We start from the raw sequence: 19893 nt of genomic DNA on the forward strand, positions 1-19893 counted from the left end.
TCGGGTATAGTATTGTAGATATAAAAGAGAGGCCCTTAGATTTTTCTCTCTTTCTTTGCGCAGACTCCTCGGGCCGAAACCTTAACTTTAACTATAAAATGGCAACAAAGGGAGGATGGGGAATAATACTGCTGAATTCTGTAGGCAGGAAATATCTCTCTACATGAGGGGATCGGAAATTCGGCACAATCTTTTCCTACTGTGGCAGATTCAAAAGTCTGCCAGCTCCAGTGTACTATCAACCGCAAGCTTTGCCCAGTTCCTTCTCCTGTAGGGTATGCCTGGCATGTGGCCCTCACTACATTTGAGGCACGTCTCAGGAGGTAGGCGCGTTCTGAAGGATTCCGCCCCCATGACCGGTGAGTCTCAGGTGATCGGTTACCCGGCTCGCGCGAGCCGACGGTGAGCACAGGGCGGCATCACCCTCGTCCCAAAGGGCGTGAGCTGGATGTGAATTTACTCTGGTCTCATGGGTAAATCGTGTAATGCAACGCACTTGTAGGGATACTGTGGCACCAACGCCGCTTTCTCAAACCAATTTCTCTTTGGTCAGTATGGTCAGCAAAGCGCAAGGACTCGCCACAAACCGGTAGATCAATAATTATGTGGCTACTCTCGCTGTTAGAGCTTGCATATTGCAGGGGATTGTTTCATCTACGCGACTTTACCCATGAGACCATAGTACCTCGTCTTGGCAGACTGGTTTGTGTCGCTTTGCCCTATTTCTTCGCAGTCAAGTTTCCCAGGGAATCTACTCTTCTTCCTTTCTTCTACAGTATTTAATATCTGTTTAACAGCGGATTGTTATGCAATACACCAGCGCAAGCTCACTGGATTCTCCACCTCAAGGCCTCAATCAAAGTGAACGCCATGACTATGGCTGATGGCGGTTTCAGCTTCTCAAAAGTTCCGCAAATAGATAGCCTGAAGACCCCGGCGCACGCTACCTCAAGAGAGCACAATGTGCCGTTTCGTGTTCCGCCGCCCGCCAGGAAGGCGGTTCCCACTTCGCGAGATCGACTATCAGCCACTTCATCTGAGGATGAACGCATGTTGACTGAAACGAGAGACAAAGAGTTCGTCACGAGCCTGGGGAGACCTGTGCGAAAGGGCTCAATCAATTGGGTCGATGCTCTCGCCACACTCCTGTCCATGTTGTGCCTCATTGGGGCAATCGTGGTGGTCAATCCGTCCTTTTCTTATTCAGCCTACCTCGGATACACAGAACAAATCATAGTCGTGGGCTTTCTCCTTGGCATTATGACCCAGTGCATGCTTCGAACTGTCCCGCATGCATTTCTCCTGATCGAAGCCCGGTACGGCCAGTCGACTTTACAGAACTTTGACGGACTTTTACGGTGGACTCCGCTTGCAGACAACATGGGAACCATATGGACAGTCTTACTGGGAGTATTGCTCTTGCTGCCTCTCGGCCTGAGCATCGGCTATAAAAGATACACTGGAGGCATAGGCAGCACTGGCTCCGTCACTACGGTTGTCGAATTCGGTACCAGCTCTCCCCCTGGTACTCAGAGTACCGGTGTTTTGAACCAGATGGTGAATGCCACATTGCCTTTTATGGCAGCAACCACCACAAACGAAACCTTACCAGAGTTTGGCACTGGAAGCGGTCAAGTCTACGGCTACAATCTGGCTTTGTTCTCGGTAACAGAAGCTGCTGCCCTCGATATCCCTCTATCAGAAACTGTCCTATCAATTCAAGCCGAACTAGGCTCTGGCGAACTCGCAATAGTATCTGCCGATGTCAGAGGAACAATGGCCCGACATCATCCCTTATCTAACACGTCTATCGATTGGGAAGACGCGTGGACATATGGAGATTGGAGTGCCTCCAATCTGTGGGGCGATGAATACTATCTCGGATTCCTCGCAGTCAGCGGGCCCAAGGACGACGATCCAAGATCGTGGAATTCTTCCTGGGTTTTTCTTGGTGCCTTCAACGAGAGCGTAACGAACAATGTCAGCGAGAATGCCATCGCATTTCAGCAGGCAGCGCGTCTCTTCACTCTCTCGCGCGTAGGCTGTCATGCTACCTGGAACATCACCACCGGTTCGATCCTGCTCGCCGCAGCCCGTTGTGGCGACGAGCTATGGAAAGGCTACCAGTTCTACACAAGCTGTCAACTGGCTATAGCGGAGCGGGTGCCGTCGCTGTTACCGGAATACCTAGCTCCATTCACAACCTTCAGAAAAGGCTCCCCTTGGGAACTGTCGACGTACGTGATGTCTGTCGCCTCCAGCTACCAATCCCGCATGGCCTCCAGTCTCGGAAGCGTGCCCGTCCAGGTAAACGGATCCATATATCAGGATTGGGCCTTGGCTACAAATTCCACCACGGCCTCTCCCCTGAATTTAACATCAGGGCTGTACCAGGAGACGTACAACAGTACCCTGACGAAGAGCATCCAACGGCCCGTGCTGAGATCGGACTGGTTGCTGTACGGCCTTTTGGCCATCCAGCCGTTTCTTACCGTGCTGGGCATCGTCACTATCTATCTACTCCGCAGAGTTCCTCTTGCACACGGCTTCGGTTTGATCTCCGTTCTGGCAGGAGTCGATAAGGACGGGCTCGACATTCTGGCGGGAGCCACCTTGTCGGGCCAGACGAAGAAAGCAGTGAGCATGCAAGTAGATGTCGTCGAAGATGTGAATCCTTCCAATGGTACACTGACAAGAAGGCTACGTTATTCGCTTGGCCGCCTAGGTTTGGCGCATCCACTCGTGGATACAAAGCTGAAATATCATTGAATAGGATTCAAATGTTGATTCCAAGGTTACCCTACTTGAACTGCTGGATTAGATTGTATCGGGTAACGTGTAGACATTCTGCGCTCACTCAGGCTACACTTTATGAAGTACTGCACGGTTCGGTTATACTCTTTTCGCCGGCATTGAGAAGCACCTGTTACACAGCCGTGTTACGAGGGCTCCCTCGCGTTTTCCTGCCTGCCGTACGTCCATGCCTGACTCCGTTCAGTGGATCAGCAGGGTGGAGGCAAGGTGAAAGCAGGGTGTGCGCGCAGCCCCTTTCGCGTCCATCTGGCCCAACCCCTCGTCCAGCATCCTGCCTCGGCGACTCCGGATCCGCTGTCCATGAGTTTGACTTCCTGCAAGGCAGATTTCGACCTGGGGAATTGACCTCATAGCCAGTGATACCATTCTTAAATTGTCATTCAGTCAAGTCCACGCGTAACTGGCCTACCGGAGCCCGAGACTGTGCCGTTTTCGGTGTGCCACTGCCTCAGTCGTCTACACGCCAACCCGTGAGCCACTTCTGCCATTCGGTCGATGGTCGGTTCGTTGGCACTGCCAAACATAGCAGCGCAGCTAGATTCAAATGATTTAGTGGCGCTCCATAGGCAATCTTTTCACTAACAGCTAACCCCGTCTCTTTTCAAAGGAGGAAGGTCTCAGGACCATCACTGCACCGGGGGATCGTCTTTGCCTACAGTCGAATGTGTAAGGTGGATTGAGCGGGCTCCGAACGCGCCTCAGCTCAGCGTGTATCGATGAATACCAGAACGGACTCGGGGTCTTAGGTGAAGGGGGAGATCATACAATGTAAGGATGGTTTGATCGCCCGTGCACAAGCTATCGTCCTTCCTCGATCAGTCGGGAAGCCGACGGAGGAGAGAGGACAAAACAGGGCAGATGTCGTCGTGGAAGGTGTCATGCCAACATCGATGGGTGGAGGAGATTAGTTTGAAAGAAATAGCACTGACCCCTGGTATAAGCTGACCGCCTGAGCTAGTGACGACGTTGGGCATGGACAATTGATGTAATATCTGAGCGAACAACAAGGCAAAAGGCGTCGTAATGACGGCAGAGCGTGGGCCGCAATACCCTCAATTCAGTCCATTGTGATTGTCTAACTCTCAGAGAGAGAGAGAGAACAGAGAGAGAGTCATAGGGAATCATCGGACGCAGCTAATCCCGACGGGGCCTGACGTGGTCATGTGACAATTGACATAAATTCCTCAAGGGCTGTGCAGACGTCCATCGATAAAGAGACGTGTGTCGCCGATGGATGGGTCGTTGTCGTAGCACCTTCGTTGAGAAATCGTATCCACAAATCATGAATCAGCGATGGGCTAATCTTGCTTGTTGACTTTTCTCGCGCGCATCTTGATAGGCGACCGATATGGCTTGTCAGAGCGAAATGTTCTGGCCGACTTACATTCATTCTCAGGCATAGACTCTTGTTGTTCATCATCTTCCTGACTCAGCCCGGTAGAAATCGAACTGGCTGGCGACAAAGTCCACTCAAGGTCTGTGGGGAAGTCTTCATAGCGATCCTTTGCGACATTGTTGTGGAAGTCCTCTGCGCGCTTGACGATTCCGCATAGTTCTTCGGCTGTGATAATAATGGTCTCGTTTCGTAGGGAGTCGGGCAACAATTTAGGAGGCGCCATTTCTGCCATTGGAATTTCCAGTTGCGCACCGGGGACAGGCTCAGCGTTCGTGTTTCGTATGACCTAGGCACTAAAATTAGTATCTCGTAACATATTGTGGACAAATATGGGTGTGTTAATTACTTGATCAACATGTTCGGCTGTTAATCTCGGCGGGCAATCGCTGGTGATACAGGGTCTCCAAACCGTCAGATCCACCTGTGAGTCTTGATGAAGTTTCACTGTAACGACCTGACGTATCTGTCCTTTTCCCGCCTTGATGATACGACGTGCTTTCTTTTCTAGGTCCTTGACCGCTTGTGAGTTACCCACCTCTAAAACCAGGCCTGGCTGTTCTGCGTCGAGGCACATGATCTGGTCATCCGGCATGAACACATCGCCTTGTTCGGCTTCGATATCTGACTCTCTTAATAGTTCGAATGGACACACCACTTGATGTTTGGCACAGAGCTGTTCAATCTTTTTTTGCAGAAGACGGCTGAACCCTGAATGGACAACCTCATGCTTACGCTTGGGAATTCGAAGGACGAATTCGTGGGTATCAGAGAAGTAATCGTATCTGTGTATTAAATTTTAATCCCTGATTGGACGGACTATCGGGAAAGACCCGGACTCTCCATACCGCACACTTTCCTGCCAACGCAGTTTCTGCTCATACTCCCCAGTAAGTCTGGTAAAGTCTTCTGCACTCAGACGATATCGTAAGCGATCGGGCATATAGCCTGCAAGCCGGCGCTCAAGCTGATGAACAAGTATCTGCAATTCGGAAGTCGTTGTGTTCAAGTCAAGAGGGTCCTGAGGAGGTCGGGGAGAGTCTGAGCAGTCACTATGGGAGTCGCTGTGCGCGGCGACCACCCTAAGCGGGTCCGCATCTGTTCTGGGGCTCGTCATCCTACGGTCTTGAGAGATCTTCTTCATAGTCGCTCATTGATTATCGCAAGGGCGCAAGAAAAAGAACACGCTCTGAGTTTAAGGAAGAGTTGTGAATTTCGCATCATCATCACAAGGGAAAACTACGGCTATACCTCGGCATCTCCCCCACAAACATTTCCCAGGGATTGTCGTGGTAGGTGTAGCGAGAACGCGATTCAATCAAAGGGACAAGAGCAGCAACAGCTTTGGGCATGACGGTCACAAAGTTCCGCAACCCATCTCGCAAGGTGCGTCAGCCACTAGCCAAAAAATTCATACAAAGGAGGCGCTGAGCAACCCTCCAAATAGCACTTTGTCTCCTATTCAGCTGAGGGCGCCCGACAACCGACAACCGCTGGATCACCCTCCTCTCCAAGTACTTCGTCGCAGAATCACTTCCGACTCCATCGCAATCAGAACGCGCTGTTTGTTTATTTAGTCTGAGAACCAAACCGAAACTCCGCTTCTCCATCACGGCAAACGGCAAATGGTGTGCCACCCATGTGCAGTTCTGGAAAGGGCTTAGGAAGCACAGAAAGCCATGCCTCTGCCCCCCTAGAGCCTTATTTTGGGCCCTCGTTAAAACTTGACGGTTTGGAGAAGGGAGGACGTTTGAGTGAGCTGGCCAAGGCATAATTACGGAGGAGTGCTATATGTGGAGGGACGTCTATACGGTGAACCTTTCAGCATGGCCCCACCACGGTCTCATGCCTCTTTGCTCGCCGCGAGCTCAACCTTGATACGACGTGGTCTTGCAGGCGCAGGCGTAGCTGGGCGAGCGCTAAAGCCAAACACCGCCTCGCAGCCAGTATTACAGCCTGATGTGCAATGATGCCTGCGCTCGCATTCCCAACGTCTTGTTATGATGGGTGCCAACTTACATGGCGCAAGCTAACATCGCAGCATGGTACTCGGCGCCGGGAAGCGGGTGCGTGTTTAGCACTGCTCAACGTAGTTGTTGCTGACCATCACAGTGCCGATGATATCGCACGAGAAGCCTACGAAGACACGGTGAAATACTTCGAGGAAGAGTTTACAAGAGATGGCAAGAAACCCGATTGGATTCGTGCCCAGACCAGCCTTGGAGACGTTCTCGACACTGTCAGAAAGGCTCAAGAGCTCTACACGGCGACACACAAAGCCACAGCAACTCGAAGATACGTGGCTGCTCTCTCAACTCGAGTGCAGAATTTTGGTAATGTGCTGGATGTTTTGGCACAGCACCATCCAGAATACGTGTCGCTCGCCTGGGGTGCCATGAGATTCCTCTTCAATGTGGGCATTGACAGCGTCTCTTTGTGACACCTAAATCTGATACCCGCAGGGCGTTCTGAACCAACCGGAGCTCGTGACCGAGCTATCAAGGGCCTTGGTTGATATCGCAGATGTACTACTACACGTTCAGCTGGCCACTAACCTTTACCCGACCATATATATGAACGAAGCCATCTCGCGACTATATGCACACATCATGCTCTTCCTGAAGCAGGTTGCCAAATGGTACAGTATGAGTCCCGCGCGCAGAGCAATCTCGACCTTGGCGAAACCGTATAAGATCAACTATAAATACACGATTGAGCAGATCCAGCAATGCTCCCACATGGTCGACCTTGCGGCCAGTGCCGCTGCTAGAGCGGAGTTGCGAGATCAGAATATCGCGCTACGAGAGCAGGTGCACGAGTTGCAAGAGCGTGACAAGGACCTTAAGGAGCTGCAGGAGAGACTGCGATCCCTCGGCCACTTTGCGAATGCTAGCGAAAACAAGTTCCTGAAACTGCAAGATGTGTCCACTGGGATCCCCACGACCAGCGCAGCCGGCAACGATTTCACGCCCGTTCTACCGGAGAATTTCCCTCAAGCACCCTCCCGTACCGCACTAGTTGCTGCAGATCTTCTGCAAACAGCCCCTCAAGCACGTTCCAATACTGCGATAGGGTCTGGCTCCGTTGCCGCCACGACTTTCAACGATTCCGGGTACGACAGCTACGGCTCCTCTAACCGTAGATCATCGGAGAAGGCGGTTGAGGCTGATACAATGACAATTGCCACGGATAGCCAGTCGCTTCATATTCCAGAATCGACGAAGGAGCATCTCATTGTCGCATTAGTGGAAGAACTCCTAGATAGCATCACCACGGAAGATCACGGGATCGTCCTAACACCGACACAGATCGAGGAGATCTGCAGCTTGCTCAAGGAGTGTTCCATAGAGATGGGTCACTATGCAAGCGGCAAGCTTGAGCTCGACACACTCACGTTCATTCGTCAGCAAAGGAGGTAGGTGCAGCTTGGTTCTCGCACCTTCTAGGCTATGAAAACTGTCTCAATCATTGCTCCCCTTGCATACAAAGCCGAAAGAGTGAGTACGTCAAGCTAATCGTTTGCTTAGGCGCATTGCACAGTCACTCGAAAAGTATCTGAACAGCACGCAGCAGGAGCATGAATCTGAGTCTGAGGACGAGATAAATGACGAGGTAATATCGCTGAGTGAGAAAATGCGACTGTGGCGTACCAATGAGAAGGTAAACACCGAAGGCACAATCGAAGAGGTAGCGGCTGCAGACTTTTGCGAGCTTGAGGATGAGCCACCTATCCCGGAACTACCATACGCACGAGTGTTTCTGACGACACACCCATTCTATCCGCAGTTGATTTTCAGATTGAAGGCAATCCTGAAGAACAAAGTTTGCGAGGGAGATAGAAGCAGTCATATACGCCATGCAATTCTCCGTGGCCTTTCCGCCCCGGGGCCACCCGCCTCACGGCCACATAGTATGGCGACTCGGTCGGCTCATTTCAAATTTCCAGCACCGTCTCAATCGTTCCTAGCTAATGATGCACTCTTCAAAGACGGCAATTCTCTCGCAGACGTCGTAGTTCTCCAAGGTGGCTTGGACAACGCCTTCGCAACCACCTGTGCGGAGTACGTCCGAATGACTTGGGGCCAAAGTGGAGTTGATGTGTTCGACAAAATACAAGAGGCAATACATTCAGATGGTAAAGCCAGTTGGATCGTAATAAGACAACCTGGGAGGGAAACTCTCGTCTCATTTGAAGTGTCAAATGGCTCCGATGACAGTAGCTCGGACCAGGAATATCTGAATGCAGTGGTCATCGGAAGTCCCCTGGTCATGGCGGTCCTCGGAGAACAGCTGGCGTGGTTGTCATCGGCCTTCCTTGATATTGAAGGGTCCAACGCGTTGTTAATCCGAAAGCCTGAGGTGCTAATCGAGACGAGCCACACACGTTGGGATTTAACCTTGCAGATTGACTCGGAAAATTCCCGCCAACTGGACCGATTGTCATCGACAACAAAGCCGCAATGCTGGCATGATCTGCTACGGCGTTTCAACTTGGTTGAAGGCTTCCCCATCAGACCCCGAAAGATCACGCAGAAGGGACTCGAAGTCCCGCTCGACATGATGGCATTTCTGGCCGAGACTTGCAGGGCTACCATCTTCGACGCCCGAATGGTCCTTAAAGGCTGGTCTACTAGCCTTACGCCCACCGCACAAGTCGACGACTCAATACTGTGGCACTACACACAAGAACAGAACGGGAATCACCTATCGTATGAAGCCATAACGCGTACCTGTGCTGCGACTGATCAAGGCATCCTCGACCAAGGATGGTCGTGCCTGAATCAAGACAGACACTTTCTGGGATGGTGTGATGCATCTGAAGTCTTAGCAGGTACGTCCTCCCCTTGCTCTGAGACTCTTGAGTGTTTGAGCCACTAGCGCGACCTCTAAGCCCTGCAAGAAGCTACCCTTTGCGCCTGCTTTTGCCGCGAAGGTCAACACGACGCCTGATTGTAAGTAGACATGATCCATATTGACAATAGTCACAGGGACAAGCTCCGCCAAGTACGACGAGATCGACTACTCAGGCGCCGCATTCTGCGCTTCAGGCGTGGCATTCGAGAAGATGTCGATCGTTGGTGGTCAGTTCTTGAGTGGAGGTGCAAGCTTTGTGAGAGGCAACAGGAATACCCCCCTGATCGTCTCAAGCCCACGGCATTACATGGAGCAAATCGAGTGGCTTTCAGGAAAGAACTTCGTGCTTTATGACGTGGGCGATCGCAGAGCATGGCTCATAGATGGGGCTCTTGCGGTGTTACACATTATGTGCACTCGACTTCGTCTCAGGCCGTATCGCTCCGGCACAGAATGCATGCTTGAGAAGCTCCGATATGCGAAATGCGCAGAGGGGCATGATGCTGGTTACAATGCCCTGACAGATCCGACGAACATGCAGCTTGAAGTTTTCAGAAACGAACAGCCGTGGGAAGAAAAGGTCGAAAGTACCACCAGTTCTCCCATTATCGAAAGAAGGACCAAAATCACGATCACACGTTTTGCGGATCTTGTGACGCAAGTCTGGTTCGTGATTGAGGAGATGTTCGCACACCAAGCCAGACTCCAGACCACACCTAGCGTGAATCTACGTTTCACCAGCCGTGAAAGGCTTGAAGGGTATGATTTTATGGACGTTGCCAGGGGTGAATCTCCGCTCAGACCCAGGTTCGTCATCTTGAAATCCAGCGGCAAAGGATGGGTCGACCTCGCACGGAGCATAGGCGCAATCGCACTGCTCGGTTACAGCTTCGGTGACCTCATAATCCCGGCCGAGCAAGCCAAAGCTCTTTGCCACAACTGGCGACGGCTGCCTCATGGCCACGACTATCTGGCCGCAAGTGTCTCCTTGATCAAACAGATCCGTAGGCGACACTCGAGCCGACAACCTGGACCATTCCAGATTGCTCAAGATGTCTACTGGCATCAGCATGATAAACTGTTTGGTGCCTGTAATTGCAAGGCACGAAGATGGAAAGACACTTGTGACCGCGTGCAAACACTACTGCCTGCGTCCGTCGGCGTGAAGCGCCCACCTGAGGACATCTTGGATCTCAGATATCAGGGCGGCGCCGTTATATTCGGACGAGGGAAGAGGTGTCCTTATCGTTGGCCCAAAGACCCAGGTAAAGCCCCAGAGGAGCGGCAGCTGGGCGAAGACTCGGATGTTGCTGACGAAGAGCCGGCCGCTGCCCTCATGGAGGAGGACAGTGGTCTCGGGTCAAGCATCAGCGCTACAGCAAGTCAGAGCATCACTTCTGCTTCGGCGTCGCTCTCAACATCCCCCCCAGTCCAGTTTGCTACTGTCGACTCTCCTGGTCCGGCTGGAAATGACAACCCGGAACCGTCCACTTCCGATCGCGAGATGACGGTCCCGCCTGATGGTTCGCAGCTTACGATGAGCGACCAAGAGGATAGCACAGCTCCGCCTCGACAAGACCTGGTTCATGCAATTACAATACCTCCACCAGTCTCACTACTCCAAGACGCACCAGTGACGCTCAATGGGCCAGTAACTGCCACGGGTCCTCATGGCAGGACTACGGAGGGGCCAGTTCTAAAATCGTCGCGCTCCAGGCTGTTGTCACGTGCCAAGCAACTTTTCTCACCACTACCAAGTAAAACGGCAAAGAAATGAGTGCAGGTCTCAGCGACCCAGGAAGCATTTTGGACGAGAGGACTTCCTACATTGTCAGAAGTTACTGGAACTTGCGCCTAAAGAATGAGACGGTATTCTTCTGGGCCCGCGAGGACGGACAACGCGAAGATAAGCAGACGGCCTACTCTCATGCGGTTTCCGATTGAGCTGGTTGTGCTCAGCCTCGATCATGCTGTCGCCTCCTACCCACATCGCCGGTGGTATGTCAGAACTGCTCTTTTCGACTACTCTGTTAAGAAATAGGTCTCCAGTCACAAGGCTCTCATGTAGGGGTGCGGGGAGTGAAGACAGACTGGGTAGAGAAGTGGGTTACTGGGGTATGCACTGGATACTCATGTGGGTGTGAATAGATAACATGAATTGGCTACGAGGGAGTGAAACCATGTCATCTGACAATGAGCATATCTATAGTCGTATCTCTTTGTGCGCTCTGTTGCTCTATTCGCTTTATTGAACACAGCGAGCACAGCGGCATGCCCAGCAGACCGTCCTTGATTGCTCCTTTCCCGAGCAGCGGACCCAGGCGGAATCACGGCCACGTTCGCTTTTTGAGCCGCGAATTGCCCACAAGTCTTCCTCTGCCGTCCTGAACTGGCTAACACCCCCTGCGACACCGCGCTCCCTCTGAAAATCGGGAGCGTTCTCGAAACAAGCTCTGATACTCTCGGCAGTTATGTAATGGAGCCGGTCAACGCGTATGCCCTGGAGACTGGAGTGAAAGCGTGCAATGGGTCAGGATGGGCTGATGGTCAAGGTACTGAGGGCCGTTGCAAGACGAGAACAGAAAGGGAGTCGGGAAACAAACAATTCGACTGCACTGAAACTACCTTTAGGATTTTGTCATCGTTAAAAGTGCGGGCATGTATACGGGCAGCATAAGTCAAGATGCCTTTCAGCGCAGGCTAGCAAGATATGGAACATATTACAAATCCTCTTCCTCGCAGCATCGACCTCACTATACTGTGCGTCCTTCAAGACATCCCTTCAGTGGCCATCCTGGGCATCTTCTGCTGTTGGAAGCAATAGCCGCGCATGACTGCTTAGAAGGAGCCATCCGTCTCATCCATTCGTTCAGGGCACAAGAATAGCTCGCCCTCTGACCTTGCCGGCCGAAAGATCATCAATGGCCTTTTGGAAGTCTTCCAGCTTATAGATGGACGTGTGCAGGACCACCTTCCCCTGAGCGGCCAAGACCATCAATTCCGCCAGATCATTGTACGATCCCACCAGGTTGCCGATGAAGTTGATCTCGGTCGATATGATGTCGATGGTAGGAACGTTGACGTTCTCTCCGTACCCGACAATGTCTGTTGTGTCTTCAGCATCTACTGTACCGGGGAAAATACACGGGTGCTGTAAAGTTCACTGTGCAGCAGAGGAGGGTAGGTTGGGGGGGGGGAACCAAGACGTACAGTAGTTGCCCGCTCGCCGGAGCATACGAACACCCGTGGCGGTTGAGCCGCCCTCAGCGACGAAATCAATCACGGCTTCTGCGCCTTTCCCTCCCGTCAGAGATAGGACCTCCTTGACGAACCCGTCGTCGTTTCCTGCCTGCACGACGTGGTCGGCGCCCAGCTTCTTCGCCAGACCCAGAGCATCCGCGTTCCTGTCCACCACGACGACCGTGGCGGCGCTGATGGCCTTCATGACCTGGATCCCAATGTGTCCCAGGCCTCCCGCCCCGATCAGGACGACGACATTCCCGGGTCTCAGCGCCCGCGCCGCCTTCGCACAGGCGTGGTACGCGGTCAGCCCGGCGTCCGCGAGAGCCGCCACGTCCGTCGGTTCCAGCTTCGGGTCCAACTTGATCACGCTGCGGGCGCCGGTCTTGAGGTACTCCGCGTAGCCGCCGTCGGCGTTGATGCCCGGGAAGACGGAATTCTCGCAGTGCACGTCGTCCCCGAAGCGACACGCGCGGCACAGCCCGCAGGTCACCAGCGGGTGCAGGATCACCTTGTCCCCGACCTCGACCCCGGTCACAGCCTCGCCCTTTGCGTGGACCCAGCCGGCGTTCTCATGGCCGATGGTGTAGGGGAGCTGGACGCCCGACTTCTCGGCCCACTGGCCCTCGAGGATGTGGATGTCGGTGCGACAGACCCCCGCGGCGCCGATCTTCACAATCACGTCTAGCGGCGAGGTGATTTCGGGCTCGGGAGCTTCGGACAGCTCGAGGTTTTTGTGGTAGCCGACCACGCGCACGACTTTCATGTCGGCGGCTCAACGAGGGCTATGCAAGATATGTTACTGGAGAGCTGTTGACGGCACGGCAATAGAAATCGACAATGACGATTGCGTGGATGTATCGGACCAGCGGATCTGTCGTTGGTAACGGCAGCCCCTTTCACAGTCAGCCTTGCTCTTGTGAGTGACTTGAATATTGGAGCAGTCGGTTGGCTTGATGCCAATGCTTCGTTTTCAGAGCAGATGGGCTTCTATACTTCTTATCCGCCTTGACGGCGGGATTTTCAGTCAGTCCTTTTTATGCTTTCCTCCAAGGCGATATCTGGATACTGGCTGGCTGGCAACCTCACATACGGCACTAGTTCCTGGCTAACCCCTCTTTCTATATACTAATGTAGCATCCATTCTCCTCTCCCCCGCCACGGACAGAGAGCGATTGAACGCGTCATGTCTGTTCAGTCTCACACAAATGGGAAGCGGGGCATTGCAGCGTAACGTGCGCATCCCCCTCTTTGCCCGCCCACCTGCGCTTTGCGCTCATGTCGCTCGAAAGAGGGCACCATTGACGTCGACGCTGCCCAATGGGACTCTTTTAGGAAAGTGGCTTGGGAAAACCGTCTCCAACGACCGCCATTTCGCAGTCCGGCGTCCTAAGTTTGCGGGGGAAGCTGGAACCAACCACGCCGTCTCGGTCTTGGAATCCTTGTTTCTTTGGATCAACATTTGGAATGCGGGGATGCAGGAACTTCGGCATTTGAGCATTTTTTTTTGTTGGCCTCTGGATTGAGGTTCGCTCACAACATGGGCGGCAGCAGAGATGGAAGAATATATAACTTGCCCAACTACGAGCCCAGGGCGGTATTCCCGCCAGTATTTTACTGATTTAGGCGGTAGACCCCATCGGCTTGGGGAGCGGCATGGAAGTCGACCTCTTTCACAACACGTTCATTTTGTAGTTGCCCGCCTCGTCCAAAACGTGCTGCGCCTCTTCCCAGGCTTTCCGGATCAACTCGGCGTGCTTTGGACTCCGAGCTTTGATATCACACCTGTGTCACCCAGCGTTAGCGAATTCCCCTTTAATAGAACTGTCTCCTAGAGATGAGACGGGAAGGGGAAAGGTGGACGCGGAAGGTAAGTCATACTTGAAAGGAAGCGGTCTGGCTGCGATCGACTGGGTCAGCTCGTCCTGCTCGACGTCAATCTCCCTCCCCCGTGCGTCCCTGGCTTTGGCAATGGTGAACGCCCACAGGATCCGCGCCATGCTGAGGAGCATCGTGGCCTCGGCGACGTGGATGCCCGGGCAGATGCGCCGCCCGGCGCCGAAGGTCCAGTGGTCGCGGTCGCGGATGTCGCTGGCCAGCGCGGCCTCGCCCATCGAGAAGTCCGGGTTCTGGCGCGCCGGGTCGAACACGCGCGGGCGCGGGAACAGCGCCGGGTCGTTGTTCGCCGCCCACACGGCCAGCAGGATCGTCGCCCCGCGCGGGATCACGTACCCGTCGATCTCATCCTGGGAGCGAGCAGCGTGAGGGATCGCGCCCGTCACGGCCGTGGGCATCCCTGTGTGGGAAGATTAGCCTTTGTCAAGCCCCTCCTATGGATACTTGGATTGATGGAGGATAGGTGTGTGCATGCGTACAGCGGACGACTTCCTTCATGATCTGCCGGATGTACGGCAGTTTCTCGAGATCGCTGGGCTTAGGGAGTCGGTCGTTCCCGACCACGTCGTCCAACTGGGCGTGAGCTCGCTTCTGCTCATCCGGGTACAGCATCATTGCCTGGGAAGGGTCAGCAAGTAGTTTGGGACTGACGTCTCCTACAGAGGGAAGAGGTTCTCTACTTTGATGAATGCTACGAGCTGGTTGCCTTGGGTATCCGTTGCAGCCTCCATGGCGACGCCGGCGATGTACGCCGCGGCGTGGTCAGTCAGGATTGCACCTTCTTGCTTTCCTTTCCATGATTCTTGCGCGCGAACGATGTCGGACGCGAAACCTATTGTATAGAACAGTCAGCTCCCTGCGACTGTCTGAAGAAACAACTGCCTCTGGTACTTCATACTTGGCAGTGAGTTGTCGTGGACGATTTTCTTCCTGGTGTCATTCAGCAGCTGGTGAAACTGGAGTGTCTCCCGACGAAAGATCTCCTTCGCGTCTCGATACATCGGGTACAGGAACGGCGGGAGCCAGCGCACGATCCACCGCAGCTGAGGGTACCAGTCCAGGACCTGGCTTTTGTGGACCATGGTGAAGAACCCGTGGGCGTTGTGGAGGAGCTCCTTCATGACCGGGTTGTTCGGGTCGGTCACGCGAAACCCGTACGCCATGCTGGTGGCAGCGCTCATCGTCGTCCGCATGATCAGCGCCTCAAAGTCCTCAGGACGATGGAGGAGGTCGAAGCAGAGCTGCTTGGTCTCCAGATCCTGGTAAGGTATGTACCGGGCGGCCTTGGTGCTGTTGAGGAACTGGTGGTAGAGCTTCCGCTCGACTTTCCACAGGTCGTCGTAGCCTCGCATGATAATCCTCGAGTGCTCGAAGACGTCCTGCATGAAGAGCGAAGGACGGTCTGCGTAGTTGCCGCTCCGCTTGTCCATGACTCTTTTGATCATCTCGCCGCTTGCAAGGACGATGACGTCCTGGGTCCCCATCTTGAGGGAGAAGATGGGTCCGTCTGCGATCAAGTCAACTGTCTGATCCAGTAGCACGAGAACTCAGGGTTTCTGAAACTTACATTCTTTGGCCCATTTCTGGTGCTGCAGATGTATGTCCTTCTTGGGGATTTGATGGATATTCCCAATGATAGGCAGCGTCGGAGGCCCTTTTCGCTTCAGTTAGCGAATGTCAGGGATGAACCAGGAAAAGGACCGTCCTACCAGGAGGCAGTTTCCTGCTTCGCTTGCCAATGGACAGCACTCGGACCAGCAGGAAGCATACCACCGCCAATGTAATGAAAAAGCGGGCGTCCATCGTAAGGAGAGCCATGATTTCGTCCTTGAGGAGCACCTTGGGGAAACAGAGACAGTAAACCACAATCGCGACTGGGACTTACCTTTTTGTCTTATTTATGTTGAGTCTGGAGTGCCATCGCTCGCACTGGTAAACGCGGAAATACCCCAGCATCCGAGCTGAAGGATGGTCTGTGCCAGGACGCCTTGTGGTTGGCAGGGGCGTCGCCCATCAAACTTCCTACTCGTATGCATGTCTGACATGGCGTGGAGATCTGCCGCCAAAATACGACGCAGCACGCCCAACGGTCTAGTGGCGTAATCTCACTCGCAAGAAGTAGAGATCGCCATCTATGGTATGCTGGCGAGCCTGGGCACGTAAGGTTCCTACATAGATGCATCGGGGCCTGACCGCGGTAACGATGCCTGGGAGATGTTGCATATCTTTGGATAAGCAATTTAGTTGGATGTAATAGAAGCTTAGCCGCATAGACCTGGACTTCAGCTGGTCCCTTTGGATTTATTACGGCATCACCCTGACTCCAACTGTGAGTCGAGTTTACGACTCTACACTGCAGCCTTACGTAGGAAGTCGATAAGTATGTGTTATATGACACACCGCTCCATTCCCGCGGGTCAACTTGGAGTCCATATTTCTTAAAATAATCTAGAACTTGCCATAATGTACCTCCTCTACCCTGTATCCCAATTAGATCCCCCGCCACCCCGTCAGCCTGTCTGATGTCGCTGTTTCTAAACACCGTTCAGCTTATGCCTTGGCGTAGATGTCGCTATCAAAGTGCAGCTTGTCCAGCTTATCTCTTCCTTCGGCTTCTTTGTTCACCCACACACTAACGCTCGTGCCGGGACACATGAACTCTCCAAACCCGTCTTCATCGATTTGTACTTCATCTTTCTGCCAGCCTAGCACATCAGTCCAGACTTCTCCCGAGTGCTCCTTGCCGACGAATATCTTCTTTGTCCCCGGGCCAGCGTTCGACATGACGCAGGCAAGCCCGGATTTCCTGTCTTCGGTGCCCCTGCGCACAAATCCGACACAGTTTGGGTCGTCATCGAAGTAGTCGTCCTGGTCTCCGTACGCAAAAAGCTTCCTCGCGAGCACGAGTTGGGGCAATTTCTCACCACACGCAGGCGGCTCGGGCTGCTTGCCCTTCATGCCATAGAGGTCGCCGTAGAAGACGCACGGATAGCCTTCTCTCCTCAACAAGATCAGGGCGTAGGCGATCGGCTTGAAGAAACCCTCAATGGGTGTCTCGACGGTCTGTCCTGGCTGCGTGTCGTGATTCATCACCACCGTCACGGCACTCTCAGGCTTGGCTTTAACAAGGCTGTTGTCGAAGACTTTTCGGAGGTCGGCTTTCTCTGTCTTGGAAATTTGTGAGAAGGAATACACCAGCGGCGAGTCATACAGGGTGAAGCGGTGGTGCATGTTGTTTAGCCACTCGAGCATCTCCTGCGTGTCGCCGCTCCAGTACTCTCCAACCAGAAACAATTCGCCCTTTCCAAACTTTTCTTCCAGATGTTCCACTAGATCGTTGGTGAAACGCTCAGAGAAATGTTGGCAGGCATCGAAACGGAACCCTTTCAGCTTGAATTCCTTGACCACCCATTCGCTCCACTGAATGACGTCCTTCGCGACCTCTGGATGGCTGTAGTCGAGATCGGCAAACATGAGGAAGTCGGCATTGCCAGCTTCGTCGCCCACGGAATGGGACCAATGCTTGTTGTCGCCGAGAATGCGGAAAATGCCAGTCTTTTCAGTGCCTGCGTCGTAGTCCGTGCCTGAAAAATGCTCCCAGTGATATTTTTGAGCAGAGTATTTGTCGCCACGGCCCGGGAAATCGAAGCCCAGCCACGCTTCGATCTCAAACGGCTCACCGATTTCTTTATTTCGATCTGGGAGATCAATCAGTCGAAGAGAACTTTTCGACGTGCCAGTCGAGCAGAACGCCGAACTTACCACTCTGATCCACCTCGACGACCCTGCACTTCTCTTTCCTGTCCGCGCCAGCCTTGTGGTTTAGCACCGCATCGAAGTATAGTCCAATCCCGAGCTGTTTTGCCTTATTGCTCAACTGGTCCAAGTCCTCTCTAGAGCCCCATTTGGTAACTTTGGAGCCTTTTTGCTCAAACTCCCCAACATCGTACAAGTCGTAAATGTCATAGCCATTGGCCTGATCACCACCTTGACCTTTGCAAGCAGGCGGGAGCCAGACATTGTCTATTCCAATGTTCTTCAGATCCTGTAATGCGTTTTGCAACCGGATCCAATGTTTCTGATCGGCGGGGACGTTCCATTCGAAACCTTGCAACATGCAGTAATTCTCAGGGGTGGGCCCCATGTTGAAAAGCAAAGCAAGAGATTAGTATCGAGTAATCTATAAAAACGAATTGGTTAGGGAAGGAAAACAAAGTAAGTGAGAGAGACACACAGACAGATAAGGCACTGAATGAGAGAAAACAAGTCTATGTATAGCCTCAAACTATGCCAGGCAGACCATTGCGGGAACGGAATCCGGCGTTGGTTGGGATTTCCATGATTTTCCTGGAAAAAAAGACTCCCGCGCGGTATGAGATCATCTCTCTCTTTCCCCTGCAGTGGCGTCGGCCCTCCACCCAATAAGATCCGAGCAGGCTGTCAACATGTTCTGGGCACGCTCGTATCCGAATGCCCATGGTATGTCAGTGGCTGAACAGTGGCGGGAATTTCCTGCACGGACGAGATAAGATCCGCAGAAGGGGTTTGCTGGTGCCACAACTCAAACTAATAAATATATTCCCGTTGCACCCGTCGATGGAACTGATTGGGAGCTCGATGACAGACAATAGGGAGTTGCGAGGCCTGCATCGAACAGCACTTCAAGTGTATAACTGGCTGCTGGTATGTTGGATTGGCAGAGGTACACTGAAACCCTTTGGGCAATGGGAATCCTGTCGGTGGAATACATGCCGCAAGATATGCAATATGTATTCAGATCTTGGCTGTGTCGCGAAAGATGATGCTGGCTTTGTTGTGCTCACAGACGGACAGGAGATCGCCCGTGGCTTTGTCTTTCATGACCCCTCGTATCGTCGCTGAGAGGGGGACGTCAGTTCTTCCGTTCTGAACCAGCATCTCGGCACATACCGAATCGCGCTCCCACCTGCAGAACTTCGCATTCGATCAACACCTTGGTGCCCACCTTTGTCGGCCTCAAGTACGTGACACTGAGGACTCTAGACACGCCGCCGAAATGCCAGAAGTCTTTTGTCGCCAGGGGCGCCATAGCCATTGTGGTGCAGATGTCGTGTATGAGTGTGATGGCGGCGCCTGAAGCGTTCCCCATACGGGTTCCGTACATGGGGATGATGTCCATCTCGAAAACAGCGGTGACATTCGGCGGCCCAGTCGCACTGACAACGCTGAGATCCCTCGTGATCAGGGATTCTTCGAAACCCTAGAGGATTCTTGTCAAAGTCCGTTTCAGAGGGAGTATTAGTCCTCCGGCAAGGTGGAGCGTACTTCAGCGACGGGTTCCCTTTTATATCTGTTCATGAATTCCTCTATCCTCTGAACCGGATCTTCAATCTGAATGGCAAATGACATGCCAGGTCGCAACATGTAATCTTTAGTGTAGAATTTCTTAGATTTCTCCATCTTGGGCTTCTAGTGAATGAAAGAGAGTGCAGACCGAGGAATCCGGAACGATCGAGCGAACAACTCAAGGAATGGAATGGATCATGAAGAGATACAAGGCATTTTCATTCGAGGAGTGACAATTGGAGATGCCAGTGATTATTCTTGAAGGAGTGACATGCCACCACCAGCATCGAGTCAGTGCCGAGGGTTATCGGTTCCTTCACGGGCGTCGATAATATCCCGACTGCGCCCGGGAGTTGCCTTTTGCTGGCGGT

The 19893-nt window shown here is 53.1% G+C and overlaps 5 protein-coding genes across 6 annotated transcripts; 2 read left to right on the plus strand and 3 right to left on the minus strand.

The window, feature by feature from the left end:
• Window positions 1-870: 870 nt before the first annotated feature.
• Window positions 871-2769, plus strand: PV07_07258 (uncharacterized protein; the record flags this gene model as incomplete). Its single annotated transcript, XM_016394324.1, has 1 exon — window positions 871-2769. The coding sequence occupies one exon, from the start codon at window positions 871-873 to the stop codon at window positions 2767-2769; it is 1899 nt and encodes a 632-aa protein (XP_016247743.1).
• A 1296-nt stretch (window positions 2770-4065) lies between these two features.
• Window positions 4066-5351, minus strand: PV07_07259 (uncharacterized protein; the record flags this gene model as incomplete). Its single annotated transcript, XM_016394325.1, has 3 exons — window positions 4066-4496; window positions 4557-4992; window positions 5056-5351. The coding sequence occupies 3 exons, from the start codon at window positions 5349-5351 to the stop codon at window positions 4113-4115; spliced, it is 1116 nt and encodes a 371-aa protein (XP_016247744.1). The 3' UTR covers window positions 4066-4112.
• A 746-nt stretch (window positions 5352-6097) lies between these two features.
• On the plus strand, window positions 6098-11299 carry PV07_07260. 2 transcript variants are annotated; one of them, XM_016394326.1, is made up of 5 exons: window positions 6098-6273; window positions 6320-6620; window positions 6670-7622; window positions 7735-9038; window positions 9196-11299. In XM_016394326.1, the coding sequence occupies exons 1-5, from the start codon at window positions 6227-6229 to the stop codon at window positions 10836-10838; spliced, it is 4248 nt and encodes a 1415-aa protein (XP_016247745.1). In that variant the 5' UTR covers window positions 6098-6226; the 3' UTR covers window positions 10839-11299. The 2 variants fall into 2 exon arrangements, with proteins under 2 accessions (XP_016247745.1, XP_016247746.1); XM_016394327.1 differs by having other exon boundaries at window positions 6320-7622.
• Window positions 11300-16626: 5327 nt separating this feature from the next.
• On the minus strand, window positions 16627-18341 carry PV07_07261 (uncharacterized protein; the record flags this gene model as incomplete). Its single annotated transcript, XM_016394328.1, has 2 exons — window positions 16627-17895; window positions 17960-18341. 2 exons carry the CDS (start codon window positions 18339-18341, stop codon window positions 16748-16750), a joined length of 1530 nt encoding a protein of 509 aa, XP_016247747.1. The 3' UTR covers window positions 16627-16747.
• Window positions 18342-18429: 88 nt separating this feature from the next.
• On the minus strand, window positions 18430-19789 carry PV07_07262 (uncharacterized protein). Its single transcript, XM_016394329.1, has 3 exons — window positions 19502-19789; window positions 19127-19436; window positions 18430-19074 (listed from the first exon to the last, which is right to left on the minus strand). The coding sequence occupies exons 1-3, from the start codon at window positions 19634-19636 to the stop codon at window positions 18971-18973; spliced, it is 549 nt and encodes a 182-aa protein (XP_016247748.1). The 5' UTR covers window positions 19637-19789; the 3' UTR covers window positions 18430-18970.
• Window positions 19790-19893: the final 104 nt, after the last annotated feature.

Source organism: Cladophialophora immunda (genome assembly GCF_000835495.1).
Source record: "Cladophialophora immunda strain CBS 83496 unplaced genomic scaffold supercont1.4, whole genome shotgun sequence".
Classification (NCBI taxonomy): Eukaryota; Fungi; Ascomycota; class Eurotiomycetes; order Chaetothyriales; family Herpotrichiellaceae; genus Cladophialophora; species Cladophialophora immunda.